Genomic DNA, 16,432 nt, shown 5'->3' on the forward strand with positions numbered 1-16,432 from the left:
CTGTGTTAGAGAATCCTGGGTTTCATTGAGGGATGTGCTGCTTTCTAGGTAAACTGCAATTCAGTACACTAGAAGCACGACAGGGATAACATCTCCTTGTTGGCTTTTAAGCCAGATCTTTGAAAGCCATCCAGTTCCACGATCCACGCAGGTAGGAAGTGGTCTGTTTCACTCTCCCCACACCTGGATTGCAGGAAGCTTTGCTTCCAGCTACTGGTTCCATGCTGCTGCTGGAAAAAACTGCAGATACTGAGGTGGGCAAGGGTGCATTTCAGGAACAACAAAAACAAACAACACCCACGCTGGTACATACCTACGAAGAGCTGGCAGTACTTAATGGGATCAAAAGAAGAAGGTATTGAAAAATCTCTTGGCTCCTGGCTCAAACCTGTTTATTAATTGTGGGATCTCTTGGAATTGGATTAAAATATTACAGTAAGGCTGTATCTTAGATCTAAAGATATTTTAGAACCTTTGCCAAAGCAAATTTCTTCTAGAAGCTAAAAATACCCTGCACGGGATGGAGGTTGGGCCCGCGTGCTCCTGGTTCCCGCGCCATTCATCACATCTACTGCTGTTTGGGTCGGTGTTTGTAGCGTGGGTGGGGAGGAGGCAGTCCACCTCTGTGAAGCAGAGTTCTTGGGTAGCTTCGTGGGGCTGTCAGGAGTATTCACGTCCTGTAACCGGTCTGTCTGTTACTTGCCACTACTGAATGAAAGCCAGCAGCCCACCATTCGTTACAGAGCAACTGATGAGCATGCAGCCAGTGGAATGGGGAACGTAATTCTTGCAATATGTTTTAATCCCCAAAACAGCCCCTTGCTGCTGCTGCAGCCCCTTCAATATGGAGAACTGCACTGCCAAAAGCACAGATCTCTGTCATTTTGAATCTGCAGCAGGAGCTCATTTGAATCCTTCTAAGAACCCGGTTGTTAGTCAAATCCAGCTCCTTGGTAAAAGGGTGGTGAGCCACCCATGCTGTTCTAAGCAAGTGAGCTTTAAGACTTGATTATGGAACAGTCTCCTGGCACAAGTGCTGGGCTTTCTGCCACCTGCTGTACCTGTTCCCACTGCTTCAACCTCTTGTTCTTTGTGTTCAAAATCTTAATATTTGCTTACTTACTTACTTATAGTCCACCAAATGGTAAGAGAGTGGCTCTGATCAGAAAGCAGCTTTCCCATCAGCCTGATTTTCAGGGCTACACACCAGGAACTTACAGTCCCAGCTCTGTCTTGCTCTTGGCAGTGAGGTGAGTCCTTCAGTCACAGTCCAGACCTCTGATAAGGCTGATTTCCCCTGGCTAAGTTTCTGACAACAAATTTGTTATGTATTTTCCCATAAAAACAACTTCTATATTTACCAAATGTAAAAGCCATGTCCCATAAGCTGAAGTGATACCAGGTTTGCAGTTGCCTGTTGAAATAAAGCAGCCCATGGCTGGCGTGCAGGAGCCAGCTGACGTAAGCTGAACCTGCACCAGGAGAGCAGTGGCAAACAGTCCCCACTGGTAAGATTTAGCCCAGAACTAATGTCCAGTGAACCCATTCTCAGGTATGGGAGGGGAACTGGTCACACCAGGTTAAGCTGCTGGTCAAATACAGAATAACCTCTGAAACCACATTTAGTAGAGCTGCGTGTTGCTAAGAATTCATGGGCAAGGCTGCTTACATGGCACCACACCTTGGTATGTGTGCTGGGGACCGCTGTCCTGCCCTGCTGGGGCACTTCAGTGCCTGCCTGAAACTTCAGTTTGGGCTGGAGCTTTCCTCATATGGCCCCTTTGCTGCCTGGGAAACACGTACTGCAGAAGTACTGTGCTTGATCAGTGCCCGCTGAAGAGGGATCTATGTAACAGTCATTTTCAATGTCTTAATTCAAGTTCCACTTTGGAGTTTAAAAAAACAAAGCAATTGGAACTGACACTTGACAACAGGTTATCTGATTTTAGCCTGTTTCTCCAAGTCCTGTGGATTGCTGCTCATCTTATTAATTACTAATTCACTGAATACCCAGTCAGAACTTCTTTGCTGCATGTTTATGAATGTCAAAACCATTCCTTTAGTCTGGTCTACAGCTAAACTGTGGTGGGTTGACCCTGGCTGGATGCCAAGTGCCCACCAAAGCCACTCTATCGCTCCCCTTCTCAACTGGACAGGGGAGAGAAAATATAACAAAAAAGCTCGTGAGTCAAGATACAGACAGGGAGATCACTCAGCAATTATCATCACAGGCAAAACAGACTCGACTTGGGGAAAATCAGTTTAATTTATTACCAACCAAAACTGAGTAGGAGAGAGGAGTGAGAACATGTGTAGGGTAATGAGAAATATAACCAAATCTTAAAACACCTTCCCCCCACCCCTCCCTTCTCCAGCTCAACTTCACTCCTGATTTTCTCTACGTCCTGCCCCTGAGCAGCACAGGGGGATGGGGAATGGGGGTTGCAGTCAGTTCATCACATGTCTCTGCTGCTCCTTCCCCCTCAGGGGAGGATTCCTCACGCTCTTCCCCTGCTCCAGTGCAGGGTCCCACCCACGAGAGACAGTCCTCCACAAATTTCTCCAACGTGGGTCCTTCCTACAGGCTACAGTTCTTCACAAACTGCTCCAGCGTGTGTCATTCCATGGGGTGCAGTCCTTCAGGAGCAGACTGCTCCAGCGTGGGTCCCCCACGGGGTCACAAGACCTGCCAGCAAACTTGCTCCAGCGTGAGCTCCTCTCTCTCCACGGGTCCACAGGTCCTGCCAGGAGCCTGCTCCAGCGTGGGCTTCCCACGGGGTCACAGCCTCCTTCAGGCATCCACCGCTCCGGCATGGGGTCCTCCCCGGGCTGCAGATGGCTATTTGCTCCACCGTGGGCCTCCATGGGCTTCACCAGGGGCTGCAGGGGAATCTCTGCTCCGGTGCCTGGAACACCTCCTCCCCCTCCTTCTGCACTGACCTTGGTGCCTGCAGAGTCGTTCCTCTCACATATTCTCACTCCTCACTCCAGCTGCAGTTTGTGTCCTGGGTCTTTTTTTTTTTTTGTTTCCCCTTCTTAAATATGTTATCGCAGAGGTGCTACCGCTGTTGCTGATGGGCTTGGCCTTGGCCAGCGGCGGGTCCATTTTGGAGCCGGCTGGCGTTGGCTCTGTCAGACATGGGGGAAGCTTCTAGCAGGTTCTCATAGAAGCCACCCCTGTAGTCCCCCTGCTACCAAAACCTTGCCATGCAAACCCAATACACTGTTTTATCTTGCTCCATATTGAATTGTTCCTGTTTTCAGCCACTTGGCAAACACCAAATCCCAAAAAATTTGTTGTGAAGCATTTGTGTAACTCAGCACTTCAGTAACTGAAAGCTGCTAGTACTGCATCGAATGCCAGGCTTTGGAGGTGCAGTCAGCTGGTGGGAAACGTGTCCTCGTACAGCCGAGCTGACCAACGTCTGCAGGAGGCAATCTTGCCTAGTATGAAATTTCTGTTCTCTGTTGCTCACACTCCATAACTCTGCTTACTGTTCTTGATCCTATTTTTCTATATTGTCCTGCTTACTCATTTTGTGCATGTGTTTATTTCATATTCCTTTCCGTAATGATCACAGTACCTTGCAAGCAGCTACACCTAATTGTAAATACAGATTTGTGTCCAGCAGGAGCATCTATAGAGAGGGCTCCTGTTATTGGTGCAGTCTAAACGAAGACCCCTCTTCCCAAGTAGCTCATGTAATTTGAAATTTTGGCGAGCGGAGTCTTTCCCGTGTACCTGCAGCGCCAGCCATGCGTCGGGCTGCCTTTGACTTTCAGGACTGAACAGGAAGGGTGGGAGAGCAGAGTCATGTTGATTTTTAAATCTTTGAATGCTAACTGCACATTTAGCTTCTTAAATGACTTCATCTCAGTCACCAGAGGCAGAAGGGTGGTTCCGTGTGTGATCAGATAGATACGGGCTTGCTCGAGTAGAGGCTGGTGTGCCCTCTAGTGTATTATTTATTATTAAAAAACAGCAAGCTTCAGAAAGCCCAGCTTCTTCCCCATCTTCTGGGAGGCTGTTCCAAGATCTACCAAGCATACTCTTAGGTTGGCAATGCAGTAGAATAAGTAACTTCGGTTTGTTAATTAATTTACTCCCAACTTTGCCTAGCTGACTATCCTGTGCATAGCTGTGGTACCTGTCACCTTTGTTTGAAATGACCCAAACAATTTTGCCTTTTTTTTTTTTCTTCCTTTGAAACCTTCATTACTTGTCTCTTTCTACTGGAGCAGCTCAGAATACAAACTTCTTTCTCCTCAAGAGTAGCTGCTGCCCGCAAAGGCAGCAGAGTGCCTCAGAAACCAGTGATTCACAAAGAAGGGAGTCCTGTCCTCACTTCAGGATTTGTTTCTAGCTTCATCCCCTCGTCTTTGTAAGCAGCATAAAACAGCAGCAAAGGAAGATTAAAACCAAGCAAGACAGTCTCAGCAGCGCACGGACAAGCCAACTTAGGGAGACAAGTCAGAACGAGATGGTGTAGATCTCGCAATTGCAGCTTAGAGCAACCATGTTCCAGCTGTTCTCCCTGTGCAGCAGTGCAGGAGGGAAAAGCTAGAGCCGAACAACTGCTCATAGTCCAGGACTGAACTGACACCAAAACTGTACGGTCTGGTGCATCAGGCTCAAAACAGCTGTGTTCTCCCCTTGTTCTGGCATCAGCAGATGCTGAGACACCTTTCATTTTAGAAGCAACAGCAGCAGGTTCGTGCTTCACTGGTTCCTCTTTCAAACCTTGTGTGTTGGGATCACAGCTGAAGGCTGTTGCTCCTGTACCTTCAGCAAGGCATGCCCGAAGGATGTCCTGCTGCTGCGCTGAGGGGTGCAGAGTACTCATGTGCCAACACAGCTAGCCTTGCTTTGAGCTTACTGCTCCTCCGCTGCCAGCTGTGGTCTTAACACCACCACCACGCTGGTCTTCAACAGGCCTGGAACTGGAGAAGCAGCATCTGCCATCTCTCTCATCCAAAGCTACCTTCTCCCAACCCAGGAGGCAGGAGGAACGAAATGTGTACATTCTCCCCGTTCACTGCAAGTCCATGGCTGGCACTGTCTGGCTTGGATGAGCTGAAAGTACACCTGTGCCTATTCATTGCCAAAAAAAGTTTCAGGCAAGCACACGTGGGCCAGGGCTGAGCCTCCAGCAGGGTGTTCTGCAGTCTGGCTGCCTCCTGAAGCAACCAACACAGCTCTGCACTGGTACCTCTTGGTGGGCTGGACACCTCAGAGGTGACAGTCTGGCACAGTCCTGCTTGCAGTGAACGCAGGGCAGGCGAGCAGTAGTGAAAGCATGTGCAGGGGGGAGGCACTGCACCAATACTGCTGTCTGTCTTGTACCATTTACCACAGGAGCTGGATATCTGCTACCTGGAAAGATCTGAGCTGATCTCCAGTGACAGAAGCCACGCTGGAGCCTAGGAGACCCCAGGACAAAACTAATGATGCAAGACCACCCTCCTGCTGCCTGTGGATGACAAGCCAGGGAGAGGCGAGTTACTGCCTTCCTGCTACCAGCCCACCTCCCCTCTTCTGAGGCTGGACCCACGACCCTTTCACAGCTGAAGCGCGACCAATGGTGTACCCACACAAGCAGAGAAGGATGCAGGAGCAGGCCTCCTCTCCTCTGTTTAGCTTGTAAATTCTTTGGAGAAAGGGCTGCACCTGGGTCTGTCTGCACAGGATTTAGCATAATAAAGTCCTGCTCCTTGTTACCAGTGCCAGGTCCTTCTCAATGCCAGCAGCTTTATAGCCTCACTGTCTTCCTTCCCAACTCCACAGAGTTGTGCAGCTGGAAAAACCTCCACGGCAGTTCCTTTATTTCTGCTTCTACAAAGAGTGAACACAGTTAAGCCCCAGAAAATGTCTTGGGCATTTTTGTAACAAAACTTGCCCAACCAGAGTTTGAAGCATTTAACTGACCTATTTCCTTTTTTTTTTTTTTTAATAAAAATCAGTCATCAGCTTGGAGCAATGCACAGTTGTAATTTTCACCCTGACAGGTTAGAGATGCATCCCACCGTGCTATTTCCATGAGACAACAGCTGGAAAGCTGACAGAGCAGCTGTCAGTTGTGTGACGATGACCCCCTCCACGTAGCATTAGAAGCAGTTCAGAGCACATGTTACAATGGACTCAGGAGAAGACTGGATTTCCATTTGTGCAGTTAAAAAAGTCACCTGGGCCCCACCTGGTAGCAGCCTCGTATACAGTGTGATGAAGTTAGCACCAGCCAAATTTGCCTGGGCTTAGACAGGCCCCAGGTGAGTGCCTGGGTAGACACTGGCCCCCCAGCCACCCCCACCACTATTTTCTGTGTGACGACGGTCACACTCTGCACCATCACTCGTAATAGACAAAGGAAAAGTCCCAAAATCCTGTTCTGTTCGGATGCTTTTTCAGGCATGCCAAGCTACGATGATTGATATATTTCACAAACTTCATAGTTTCTTTGTCTCTATAAACTAAGGCCAAGCAGTTGTCCTCTGGATTCACTGTCAACAGCTAGAAGACATGAAAATAAGGAAGGAAATTAGTTTCACAAAAATGGCTTTGATATCATTGCCAGGAAGAAACAAACAAAACTGTTTCAAAAGCTAGTCAGAACAAAGGTCTGGTGTTAGAAAATGAACTATGTCACTGTTTTCATTTTAATACCCCTTAACCTGAAGCATTTATTAGACAGCAAGGTTCATTTGAAAGGATTCTGGACTACTTATTAGTTATGACTGTTCAGCACTCTCACTAGTACTACACTGAATGTGACACGAGTAAACAGCACTTCCTTGGAAAAGCATCATCCAGGTGCAGGTGGTATTAGGCACTGTCAGGGCCTGAGTCTTAAGCTTTACAGTGAACGCTAGCCTCTTGAAGTTGAAGCCAGAGCTACGCCCATGAGCTGTAACTCAGGCAGGAAGGCTCCAGTGTGATACTGAGCACAGTCAGGATTATGTTAGTATTACAACAAAGTGTAATTATGTCTCTCCACCCTAAACAATTTTATCTAATTTGCAGCTAGCAACTGAGGTCCTTACCTCTTCATCTTCACCTTTAGCGATGTAGGAAGTAAAGCCACCGTATTCTGGATCCCAGTCTTAAAATACAAAAGAAAGATTCTTAGAAAGTTCAACACTGTCCAGGTTCCATACAGCCATTTTACAACCAGAGATGCCGTTTTTCCACCCCACTCCCCAGTTACTGGATCCACGACGATCCCCACTTTACCTCCTGCCAGTCTACTTTTTTTTTTTCCAAATCAGAAACAGCTTGAAGCAAATGTACCAGATTTGCCTTTTACCACAGATGGGCCATTTAAAGTTGCTTGGCGCTCTGCTCCTCACATGTAGACCAGTTTTGCCTTAGCAGATATGCAAAAGGCTTTCAGTATAATTACCAGCATGTGCCAGGTGGTTTCAGCCATGTGTTCTGGGCTCAGCTGGTCCAAAATGCTTACGTTAGATTTTTGTTTTCACCGCTATCTAACTAGCAATCAACCTAAAATGCCCAGACATGCCTAAAGTAACTTTTGAAAACCCTGGGCTTTGTGAATTGGAGGCACAGTGATAATTCTGATGAGAAAAGGGGTGAAATGGAACATTTCTAGTGGGTATTCCGGCCACCTGACCCTCCACCATGCCCAGAGCCATTGTAGTGAGAGGAAAGGTCTGGGAGATGCAGCCTTTCCCTCTGCCCAAGCGCCACCTCCTGGCTCCAGCAGGAAAGGTCAGAGCTGATCCCAAGGCCACCATCCCAAATCTGTATAAGGACTACCGAAACCAGGGCTTGTGCAGAAGAGAGGACTAGGAAGACGTCTACAGAGCTCTTCTGTGGAGGAAAAAGCAGGGAAATTTTGGCTATTGTAGCACTGCTGAGAATTCAGAAGTCCTTCCTTTACGCAAACCTTGTAAGGAGAGTCTGGTATCTCTCTCTCTCTTTCGTCCACTTACCCTCACAGCCACAGAAGAAGAGCAGGTCGAGAGCAAATTCTGTTGCTTGCGTGTCATGGGCTAGAGTATAGCACCCGTGGGTCCAGCGCCTCAGCTGCCCTGCACACACAGGGGTACCTGCGCCTAGAAGGGGGAGCAAACAAGCCAGGGAAAACAGTGAAGCTGTACAATAGCAGACACCTGCAAAGCTCAAGGCATGTAGGGGACAAGCCCCTGCACTGCCATGCCACTGTGTCCCAGCAAAGTGTAAAGGGAAGAAAAAGTAAAACCACAGATCTCATGTTAACTTATTTTCTAGAGGTGGCTCTATGCTATGTCCTTCGGCCAATGTGGAGGAGGAAGGCCAAGATTTGCTCTTTGAAAGGGGCCAAGCCACGATGTGCTTTGGTTTAACCAGTTCCTCCTTTTGTTTTGGTTTGCGATTTTTTTTGCTCCCAACATTTACAGTAGCACTCCAAACTTCAAGAGCCAGCAGCCTATCCTTGAAGTACTAAAACTACCAGTGCTTCAGTGAAGAAGAATATTGCTCTGGACTCGCTCTTCATGTGCCATCCCAGGAGGTACCTCAGAATTTGGGGAAGCCTTTTTTTTTCCCTCAGTGCTCTATCTCAGTTTTCAGTCCATGCAGCCCCAAACTATGCCCTCCTCATATGTGAGTTTAAAATCACATGGCGAGAATGTGGCAGATAGAAGAGGCAAAATGGCTAGCCATGGAAATGAGAAAAACAAAGGCTTTGTACCAGGTAAGTGTCCTGGTGGGATTTTCAGTAGGACTTGTTTTTTCTATTATCTTTTATACCAGTGTCCACCAAGTTGCCTGACTCAGCGCAAGATGAGCATATTCAAAAATTCTACCCTTAAACTTCAAAGCCACCGTTTTAAATACACGGCACCAATCCATGAATCCAAAATTAATCTAATCTTTTATAGCAATGATATCTCACTGCTGACAGCTAAGTGGTTATTTAGGCTGGCAGCACTTTCTGAAAGGTTAAATCCTAGTTTAGGTATTGGTTTTCTAATTCTAATTATCTTTACTTCTGATCTGTTCACTTTCTTCCTTTTGATTTATTTTCATACAAGACTCTACTTCATATGGAGCAGGAGTGTAACTACTGGCAAAAGATTAGTGAGCAATTAACATCCCCCCTTCTCCCCCATGCCTTAAACCCTACAGAAGTCCCACCCTTAAGACTTAAGTCTCTTCAAAATGGTATCAAGCTAGTCATTATTTTATTCCAAGTTCTTTTGCAGTAGTCACTTATTTTGGATACCCAGTCTGACATGCTTCAAGACCCATGTTTGTGCTGGTGCCTTGTGCTGGCTGCAGTACAAGGTGAAATGCTAGTTCCATGAAATCATTGGGAATTCTGCTGCCAACATCCTTAACGTTAGGATTCTGCTCAGATCCTTTCATGCTGCTGCTGCTTGACTTACCATTCTGCGTCTCACCGTCTTGTGCTTCGGGGATGTTGTCAGGCTGGTCTGGCTGATGGGAATTGCTATCAGTGTGTTGTTCAGTCTCTTCCTGCTCAGGCTTGGGACTGCTGTGCCCAGCGGTGTCTGCTGCTCTTCCTTCCCCAGCACCTTCATCCTCATCAGAGGGAGCCAGGAAGTGCAGCTTTAGGCCAGTGAAGTTGGAAAGCAGTAAAAACAAGGCTTCAGAGCGTAAGAACTGAAGGAATTTCTTCAGGATGTCAGGGAGGCTGTCTTCCTCTGCTGTCTCATAGAGTCTGAAAGACAGCAGAGGTATTAGCAGTGGAGAACCAACAAGGACCATGTCCATGGGGGCAGCATCAATCAGTGCAGCCTCAGGACAGTTGCTGCTTGGCCTGATCAATAGGTGCAGGACGCTGTCATTCCCCACCTTTTATTGGCAGGCCCCCGGCTACTCCACTTGATGTCTTTGTTCTCCAAAGCTTCACATAGTAGTTGGTATTTCTCTTTCTAGGAGAGAAAGATAGTCCAGAAATTTTAACATTTAGCTCCCAGGTCTACTCTCAGATCAGACACTCTAATTTTCTTCTAATTTGTTTGAGGCACCTAAGGACTGCTGAATTGAGGGGCATAGCCTGGGTGGGCATCATGTCTTTTCAATGCCAGTGACCAACAGGTATCAAATGCTACTTGATTGCTGGGTGAGAATGCAATTTCACTGAGGTATGGATGCCCAGTAAACCAGAGGTAAATCAGCCTTGAGAATCAAAGCCTTTCAACTAAGACAAAATCATTATGGGTCACTTGTTTCACACACAGGTTGAGTTCCCCAAGTGCTGCGAGAGCTTGAGGGACAGGGAAGGACACTCTGGTCACTACAAAGCTAGGAAGCAGGAAGAATGATGTGTTTCCATCCTTCTGCTTTGCTTCGTGCAGGAAACAAGAATATTGAAGGAAAGTTTGTGATTTTTGGTGAGCCCCTATGCAGCAGTGTACAGGTGGGCAGAGGGGATCTACCCAAAGAATCACAGAATAGTTGAGGTTGGAAGGGACCTCTGGAGGTCATCTGGTCCATACCGCTTTAGGGAGTGAAACTAGAAGGTGTTTTAGTTGACAGCTGAACAAGCAAGGCCCTTCCCAGCCTGTGTGACACATGGTACCTACCAGCCCTGTGACCTGTTCTGGCAGACCACATCAGATTGAACCCCTGGGCTCACCTTCAGAAAATCTTTCAGGAGAATTTCTGATTGCTCCTCAAATTCCTCCTGGATTTGAGCTTGGGAGTCCATGTCCAAATAAACTAGATTGATCCACTCATACAAGATTTCATGCTGGAAGGGAAATGGATTTGAATGCTGAATTTGCAAAAGTAAAAAGGATTCCCCAAATTCCCACTTACCCAGCTGGCCACAGGGCTGGATTCCTCCCCACATACACTCCATTCCTTTTTTTTTTTTTTTTTTAAATCCACCATGAGTATTTGCTGCATTCTTTGCACTATTGTAGGTATGCAAAATGTACAGAGTCAAGAAAGATATACAAGAAAGAAACCAGCTATGAATTTATGGACAGGAAACAAAAAAAGAGAATGGGATAAGTTAAAGTGTCCCCAAGCATCAGTGCATCCCATAACAGGTATTCCAGGGACACGAAAGAAACAGAAATGCAGATAAGCATACATAGGCTTGTTACTCACATCGTAGGGGATGTGTGGGCTCCTGGGCAAGGCAGCTTCAATGTGGCGTGCAGGTCTGACTATTGCCGGGCCATGAAACCAGCCGCTCACTGACAAGCGGCACTTCTCCTCAGACAGAACTTCTGACACCTGGAAAAACATTGAGCAGCATGTTACTGTTTAGACTACAACACATTTAAGGACCAACTGTAACAGGCACCATGTAGACTCATCATAGGAGATGGACCTGACTCTGGAGAGCATACTGCATACACACAGAAGTCAGGCAAGGGCTGGACCAGGCTGGATTATTCTTGGCTCACAGAGAGAGGGCTAAAGCAAACTTTGATGCTCAAGTCCATTGTAGGTTTCCAGAATCCCAGTCCAAGCTTCTACTCCAAGCTCCCAGCAGAATGCGCTCCCTCTCTCTGAGAGCTTTGAGCCATTCTGTTATTAAAAGCAACGGTCTTATAGTTTTCTATCATTTGTTCTGTTGAAGAACCAGCTACCACAGGCTGCAAAAATTAGCTGTCATGGGTTAATCTGTAAACTCAGAAAACACTGAGCATCTGCGGGCCACAGCAGGCTATATCGGTCTACTTTTTTGTCCTTTAATTTTTAAAAAGTGCTGTAATACAAGCCATCACAAAGGGCATTTGCCTGATGCTTTTGGCTCTGGATTAAAGGTCTACCCATCTGTCAGACTAAGAGCAACCCCTCTCTCCTGGCACTTAACCTGGTCTGTGGAAACCCTTGTTTTTTGCGCAGTGATGGCCACTGTTAACTCTTGATTTCATCGGATTGTGCACTGAGGTAAATAGGGCTGAACTGAAGAATTTCACATTCTAGGGTGCTGTACTGTAATGGCAGTGTGAAGAGGAAACCATCCCTTTATGACTGGTTGCTAGCCGCTGAATTTTTGAATAGCACGTGAAGACTTTGCACTGTTTTTCTCGTTTGTTTGTTTTGGTTTTTTAGAACAGTCTGATGGAACAGGAGGAAGAAACACAGTCTGTTCCGAAAAGGTTTTGGCTCTTACTGATTGTTACAGAGCTGTGGTGACCCTTTCCTTGCATGACTCAGGGGTGTTCTAGGTTATTTGGAATGGCTACTGAATCCTAAATCACTTGGGAAATGGAAATCGCAAAACTGCCTGCCATTGGAAGCTCATGGACCCACACTGCTCAGCAAACACCCACAGCTTTATCTGTTATCTCCTGAAGAAGTGCACATCATGAAGTCCAAAACCTGAAGATCTATTAGGAAGTACTGACTAAATGCTCTTTTGCCAATGTCTGAGAGGGCTTTAAGGCTGGCGTGTGCTGTGAAGGCTTCATATCAGTTGGACCCTTACACAGTCCTCTAACCGTAATTCGCAGGCTCTACACTTTACTCATGAAAGGGTCAAAGAAATGATTCAGTGCTTCAGCAAATACTCTGGACACAACCAGTGAGGTCCAGATCTGGGAGGCTTTGTTTCACAGCACTCCCAGGTAAACTTAATGCTTATTTTAAAAATAAGTTTATTATTTAAGCTGAGTTTATCACCTGTGTTAACAGTATCAGAGACAGTGCACAAGACTCTGAATACTGCTAATATGTGGGATTAAGTTTAGGACAGGAGGAGGCAGTCGCAAGGTTAAGTGGAACATGGATTTTTATGACAAGATTAAATCACTACCTGAAAACAATTAGAGCAGTGGCCAAATAGATGTTTCTGTTAATTAATTAACTGCAAGACAAAAATAACAGAAAAGTAAAACCCTAAGCAGTCTAGGTGAGGACATGCCTGACCTACATCACTGATCTTCCTCCTCTCCAGCCTTCCGCTCTTTGGCCCTGTTTGTTACAATCTCTGGTATTCTCAAGTACACAGGAGTTTCAGATTTCAGCCAGGTGTTTGTATCATGCAGTTCCACAGATCCTGTTTCCAGCCATCTTCCTGATAAGTGCCACAAAGTGCTACTTAACCATATCAGCGTTTCTACTGTAGGGTACCGCACTATACCTATGTTACAGAGCAGGTAAAGCCATATCTGCATAGTGCCCTATTGGCAAGGTGATGCGCCGAGGAGCTCTTCTGGAGCAAAGTCATGGCATCCACACGAAAAATGTGAGCTAGTTTAAAACAAGCAAACAAACAAAAATCCCTCATCACCACAGGCAAATCCACAGCAGTGCTTGCCAGGAGAGCAACACAAAATACAAATGGCAGTTTTTCTTCCCCCAGGATGATGAAGCTAGACTGATAGTTTAAGTTGGCTTTGTCAGCTCTTGTCCTCCTTGAAGTCCTGCCTTTAACACACAGCACTTAGCATGAGGATCCATTCTATCCACACTTGTTCTCCCTTTCCCTTCTCCCTCCCCATCAGGACTGTAGTAACATGCAGAATGAATAACCACAACAATGAGAATCAAAAAATGAACAAAAGACAGCTCCTTGCCTGGTGGAAAGAGACTGGAGACACTTCAAAGAAAACCAGTGTGTTCCATGAAGGCACTAATGACTTGACGATTTGCTGTGGCTGAAAGTGTTCTGAGGAGGAAGAAAACATACTCTGGTTAAGATATGAACTGGAACTCACTAGAAACTGCCATTTCTCTCTGACTTCATGACATTGTGACTGGTGAGACACAGGGGTATAAGCAACGGAGCTCAGAGCAAGGGTTTGGTGAGGAGTCAGTGGACTTCTGTTGTTGGAAAGTTATCTCCATCACTTTAGAGTTCCAAGCACAGTTACTGGCATCGCTTCCATCCTGCCTCCACTCTTGGCCTTTGAAAAAAAAAATGGAAAAAAAGGATTCCCCTCTTCACTACCTTCTCCTGTTCCTCTGCTGTCACCCATTAGCGCTGTCTGCAAAGCCTGCTACAGCCCATCTCTAAGGTGCAAATTTTACCTGTACATCAGCTTCTCTGGACAAAGGAGAAACTCTATCTTCCTTGCACTGTCTGAGGAGAGTTCCCGCAAGGGGCACATAAGCTTCATCTCTTTCAGCCACTTGAGGCTGAGCTCTGAGCTCTTACCATCTGTGCTATACAGGTCCAGTGTTCCCCCATCGCTTTTCTCCCAGGGTGGCACGAGGTACAGGATGAAAGCAATTCTCCGACCTTCCAGCTCATCATCATGGCACAGCAAGACATCTGCAATTACACACAATTTGCTGCAGTAGTCCCTTTCCAGTACACACATGATTCATTCCAAAGGCTGCTTCCCAGCTTTGTCCCCGCAAGGATACAACAAGAAAAAACATGCCCTTTCCAAGAACTGCATTTTCCCTCGTCAGCATCACCAGCCCAAGATCTGTGAGATTAACTTCTGTGGGATTGCACTACAATTGGCGGATTAGCCCACTCTGAAGGTACGGGCAGTTATAACTTGTCATCTACCCCTCCACAGCTGTCACTGGGCACAGTGGGCAGGGATTCCTGACTTAAATAATGATTCAAGCTCTTTTAAATACAGAACTGCCCTTTGAGTAGGTTTGTTGTTGAAACAGAGGGGACGGGGAGCCTTGAGAACAGAAAAGCTGGACCAACAATTGGTTGTGCAGAAGACTTAAAAAGTAGAGCTGACAGCAGTGAAAGTTTTCCCCTTCCTACAGTGATTTTTCATGACTAAAAGGCTAGGAGCAGTTGTAACCTGGACTCACCAAGGTGGTATTTAGCATCGGACTTCACAAACTCAACTGTAGCATTTGGGAGTTGAACATGTCACCCTTTTGCATGGAACTAGGCATGCAAACACAGGCTGCACATCTCCAAAAAGGTGGGGCTTGCAACAACGCTGGGCCCAGCTAAAGCCATTGGCAACGTGACAGCAGCCACAGTTTTTCCATAATCGGGACTTCATTTTCTGAGACTTTGATTTGCTGCTGATAGCTTCTAGGACCCTCTGGAACTAGACGGGGGCTGTGGTGGGGTATGTAATTAGGTATTCTGTAGTTTCCTATACACCCACAGAAGCTTTGGGGAAAGGATCACTTATAGACTGACCAGTATATTCATATTTAGCACAGGAGATGTCAACAGTTGACTCCAGCTCAATCTGGGTCACAGTGGAAAGCCACGCTCGGAATTCTTCACAGAGAGCATGCCTGAGAAGACAAGCACAAGGTAAGTGTCCTCCCATGTTATAAAGCATATCATCATAGCCTTAAGTAATTTATTATCTCCTTTCCAACTATTTAAACAGCTAGAGGTGCTGTTGCTGCCAGTGACAGTGTATTCCTGTAGAACCACACAGGAGCTGGCTGGGAAAACAGCCCAGCAGGCACAGCATCACCAACAATAACCAGCAGCGAGCATGAAATTAGTTGTAAAGGGTACAGCTAAGCATTGCAGAAGCGACAGATACACAAGGGCTGAATCGGATGGCACCGCTCAGAGGAAAACAGTTAACTGACTTCAGGGCCACGACCTGCATAAAGTAGATTCAGCTCTCCAGGGCCGGTTTTGTGGCCTGACGACGGTGGCAGCCGGCGGCCGAGCCCTGCCCGGCCCACCCCGCTCCTCGCCCTCCCAGGGGAGCCAGCCAGGGCTTTTCCCCTGCCCGAGCGGGCGCACTCGGAGCTGGCAAAGCCCCGAGCCGGCGCTTTACCTCAGCGCGGCGACGTGGGGCTCCGGCCTTCCCCCCAGCTCCTCCGACTGCGGCGGCCCATGGAAGAGAAGAAGGGACGGGGGTTAGGGCGGCGCGGCCCGGCTCGGCTCGGCTCGGCGCGGCGCGGCACGGCCCGGCCCGGCCCGGCGCCCACCTGCCGCAGCGAGAGGAGGTCGTTGCACCGCCCGCGGAAGCCGAGGCCCAGCAGCTCGTCGCGCAGCGCCTCCGCGAAGGCCGGGTCCGCCAGGAAGCCGGGGATGACGCCGTGCCGGAACGGGGCCGGCTCCACCGCCGCCGCCTCTGCAAGAGAAACGCCGCCGGTGAAGAGGGGAAGGGGCCCGCCGCCGTGCAGGCCGGGCCGGGGGAGAGGGGGCCGTACCGTGGCGGAGCGGCTCCCCGCGGCCCCAGGCCGCCGCCGCCCGCTCCCGCAGCGCCGCGTCCCTGAGGGCGGCGCAGAGCTCGGCGCGCGCGTCCCGCTTCCCGCGCTTCTTGCCCGGCGGCGGCGCCGCAGCCCCGCGCCGCTTGGCGCCCATGGCTCTCCCCGGTGACAGCCCCGTCGGACTACAGCTCCCGGCGGCCCCCGCGGCGCCCGCCGGGCCAATCGGATCACGCCGGAGGCGGAGCCGCGTCCCTCTAGCCAATGAGAGAGGGGGAAGGGCGGAGCGCGGAGCCAAAATGGCAGTGAGCGCGCGGCCACCCCCCCTGCCGTGCGGCGGGGCGGGGGGAGGCAGAGCGGCTCCTCTCTATGGTCGCGCCGGAAGCGTGGCGGGCG

General features: G+C 48.3%; 1 protein-coding gene across 1 annotated transcript; it reads right to left on the bottom strand.

Moving 5' to 3' along the window:
• Positions 1-3,133: 3,133 nt before the first annotated feature.
• OGFOD1 (2-oxoglutarate and iron dependent oxygenase domain containing 1) lies at positions 3,134-16,193 on the bottom strand. The gene is made up of 13 exons (XM_075715320.1): positions 16,040-16,193; positions 15,815-15,960; positions 15,661-15,707; positions 15,057-15,157; positions 14,088-14,204; positions 13,507-13,598; positions 11,084-11,212; positions 10,605-10,718; positions 9,818-9,897; positions 9,388-9,683; positions 7,951-8,073; positions 7,039-7,097; positions 3,134-6,508 (listed from the first exon to the last, which is right to left on the bottom strand). The coding sequence occupies exons 1-13, from the start codon at positions 16,191-16,193 to the stop codon at positions 6,347-6,349; spliced, it is 1,620 nt and encodes a 539-aa protein (XP_075571435.1). The 3' UTR covers positions 3,134-6,346.
• Positions 16,194-16,432: the final 239 nt, after the last annotated feature.

The sequence above is a fragment of the Pelecanus crispus genome, chromosome 8, assembly GCF_030463565.1.
Source record: "Pelecanus crispus isolate bPelCri1 chromosome 8, bPelCri1.pri, whole genome shotgun sequence".
NCBI classification, from domain to species: domain Eukaryota; kingdom Metazoa; phylum Chordata; class Aves; order Pelecaniformes; family Pelecanidae; genus Pelecanus; species Pelecanus crispus.

What these genes read in the sequence shown, in the direction of transcription:
- OGFOD1 (XM_075715320.1), bottom strand. Translation starts at nt 16,193, where the DNA reads ATGGGCGCCAAGCGGCGCGGGGCTGCGGCGCCGCCGCCGGGCAAGAAG. An exon ending in CCCCACGTCGCCGCGCTGAG is followed by an intron (nt 15,158 to 15,660) that starts GTAAAGCGCCGG and finishes TTGTCTTCTCAG; the next exon opens with GCATGCTCTCTGTGAAGAAT. An exon ending in CTCCAGTCTCTTTCCACCAG is followed by an intron (nt 11,213 to 13,506) that starts GCAAGGAGCTGT and finishes ATGTTTTTCCAG; the next exon opens with GTGTCAGAAGTTCTGTCTGA.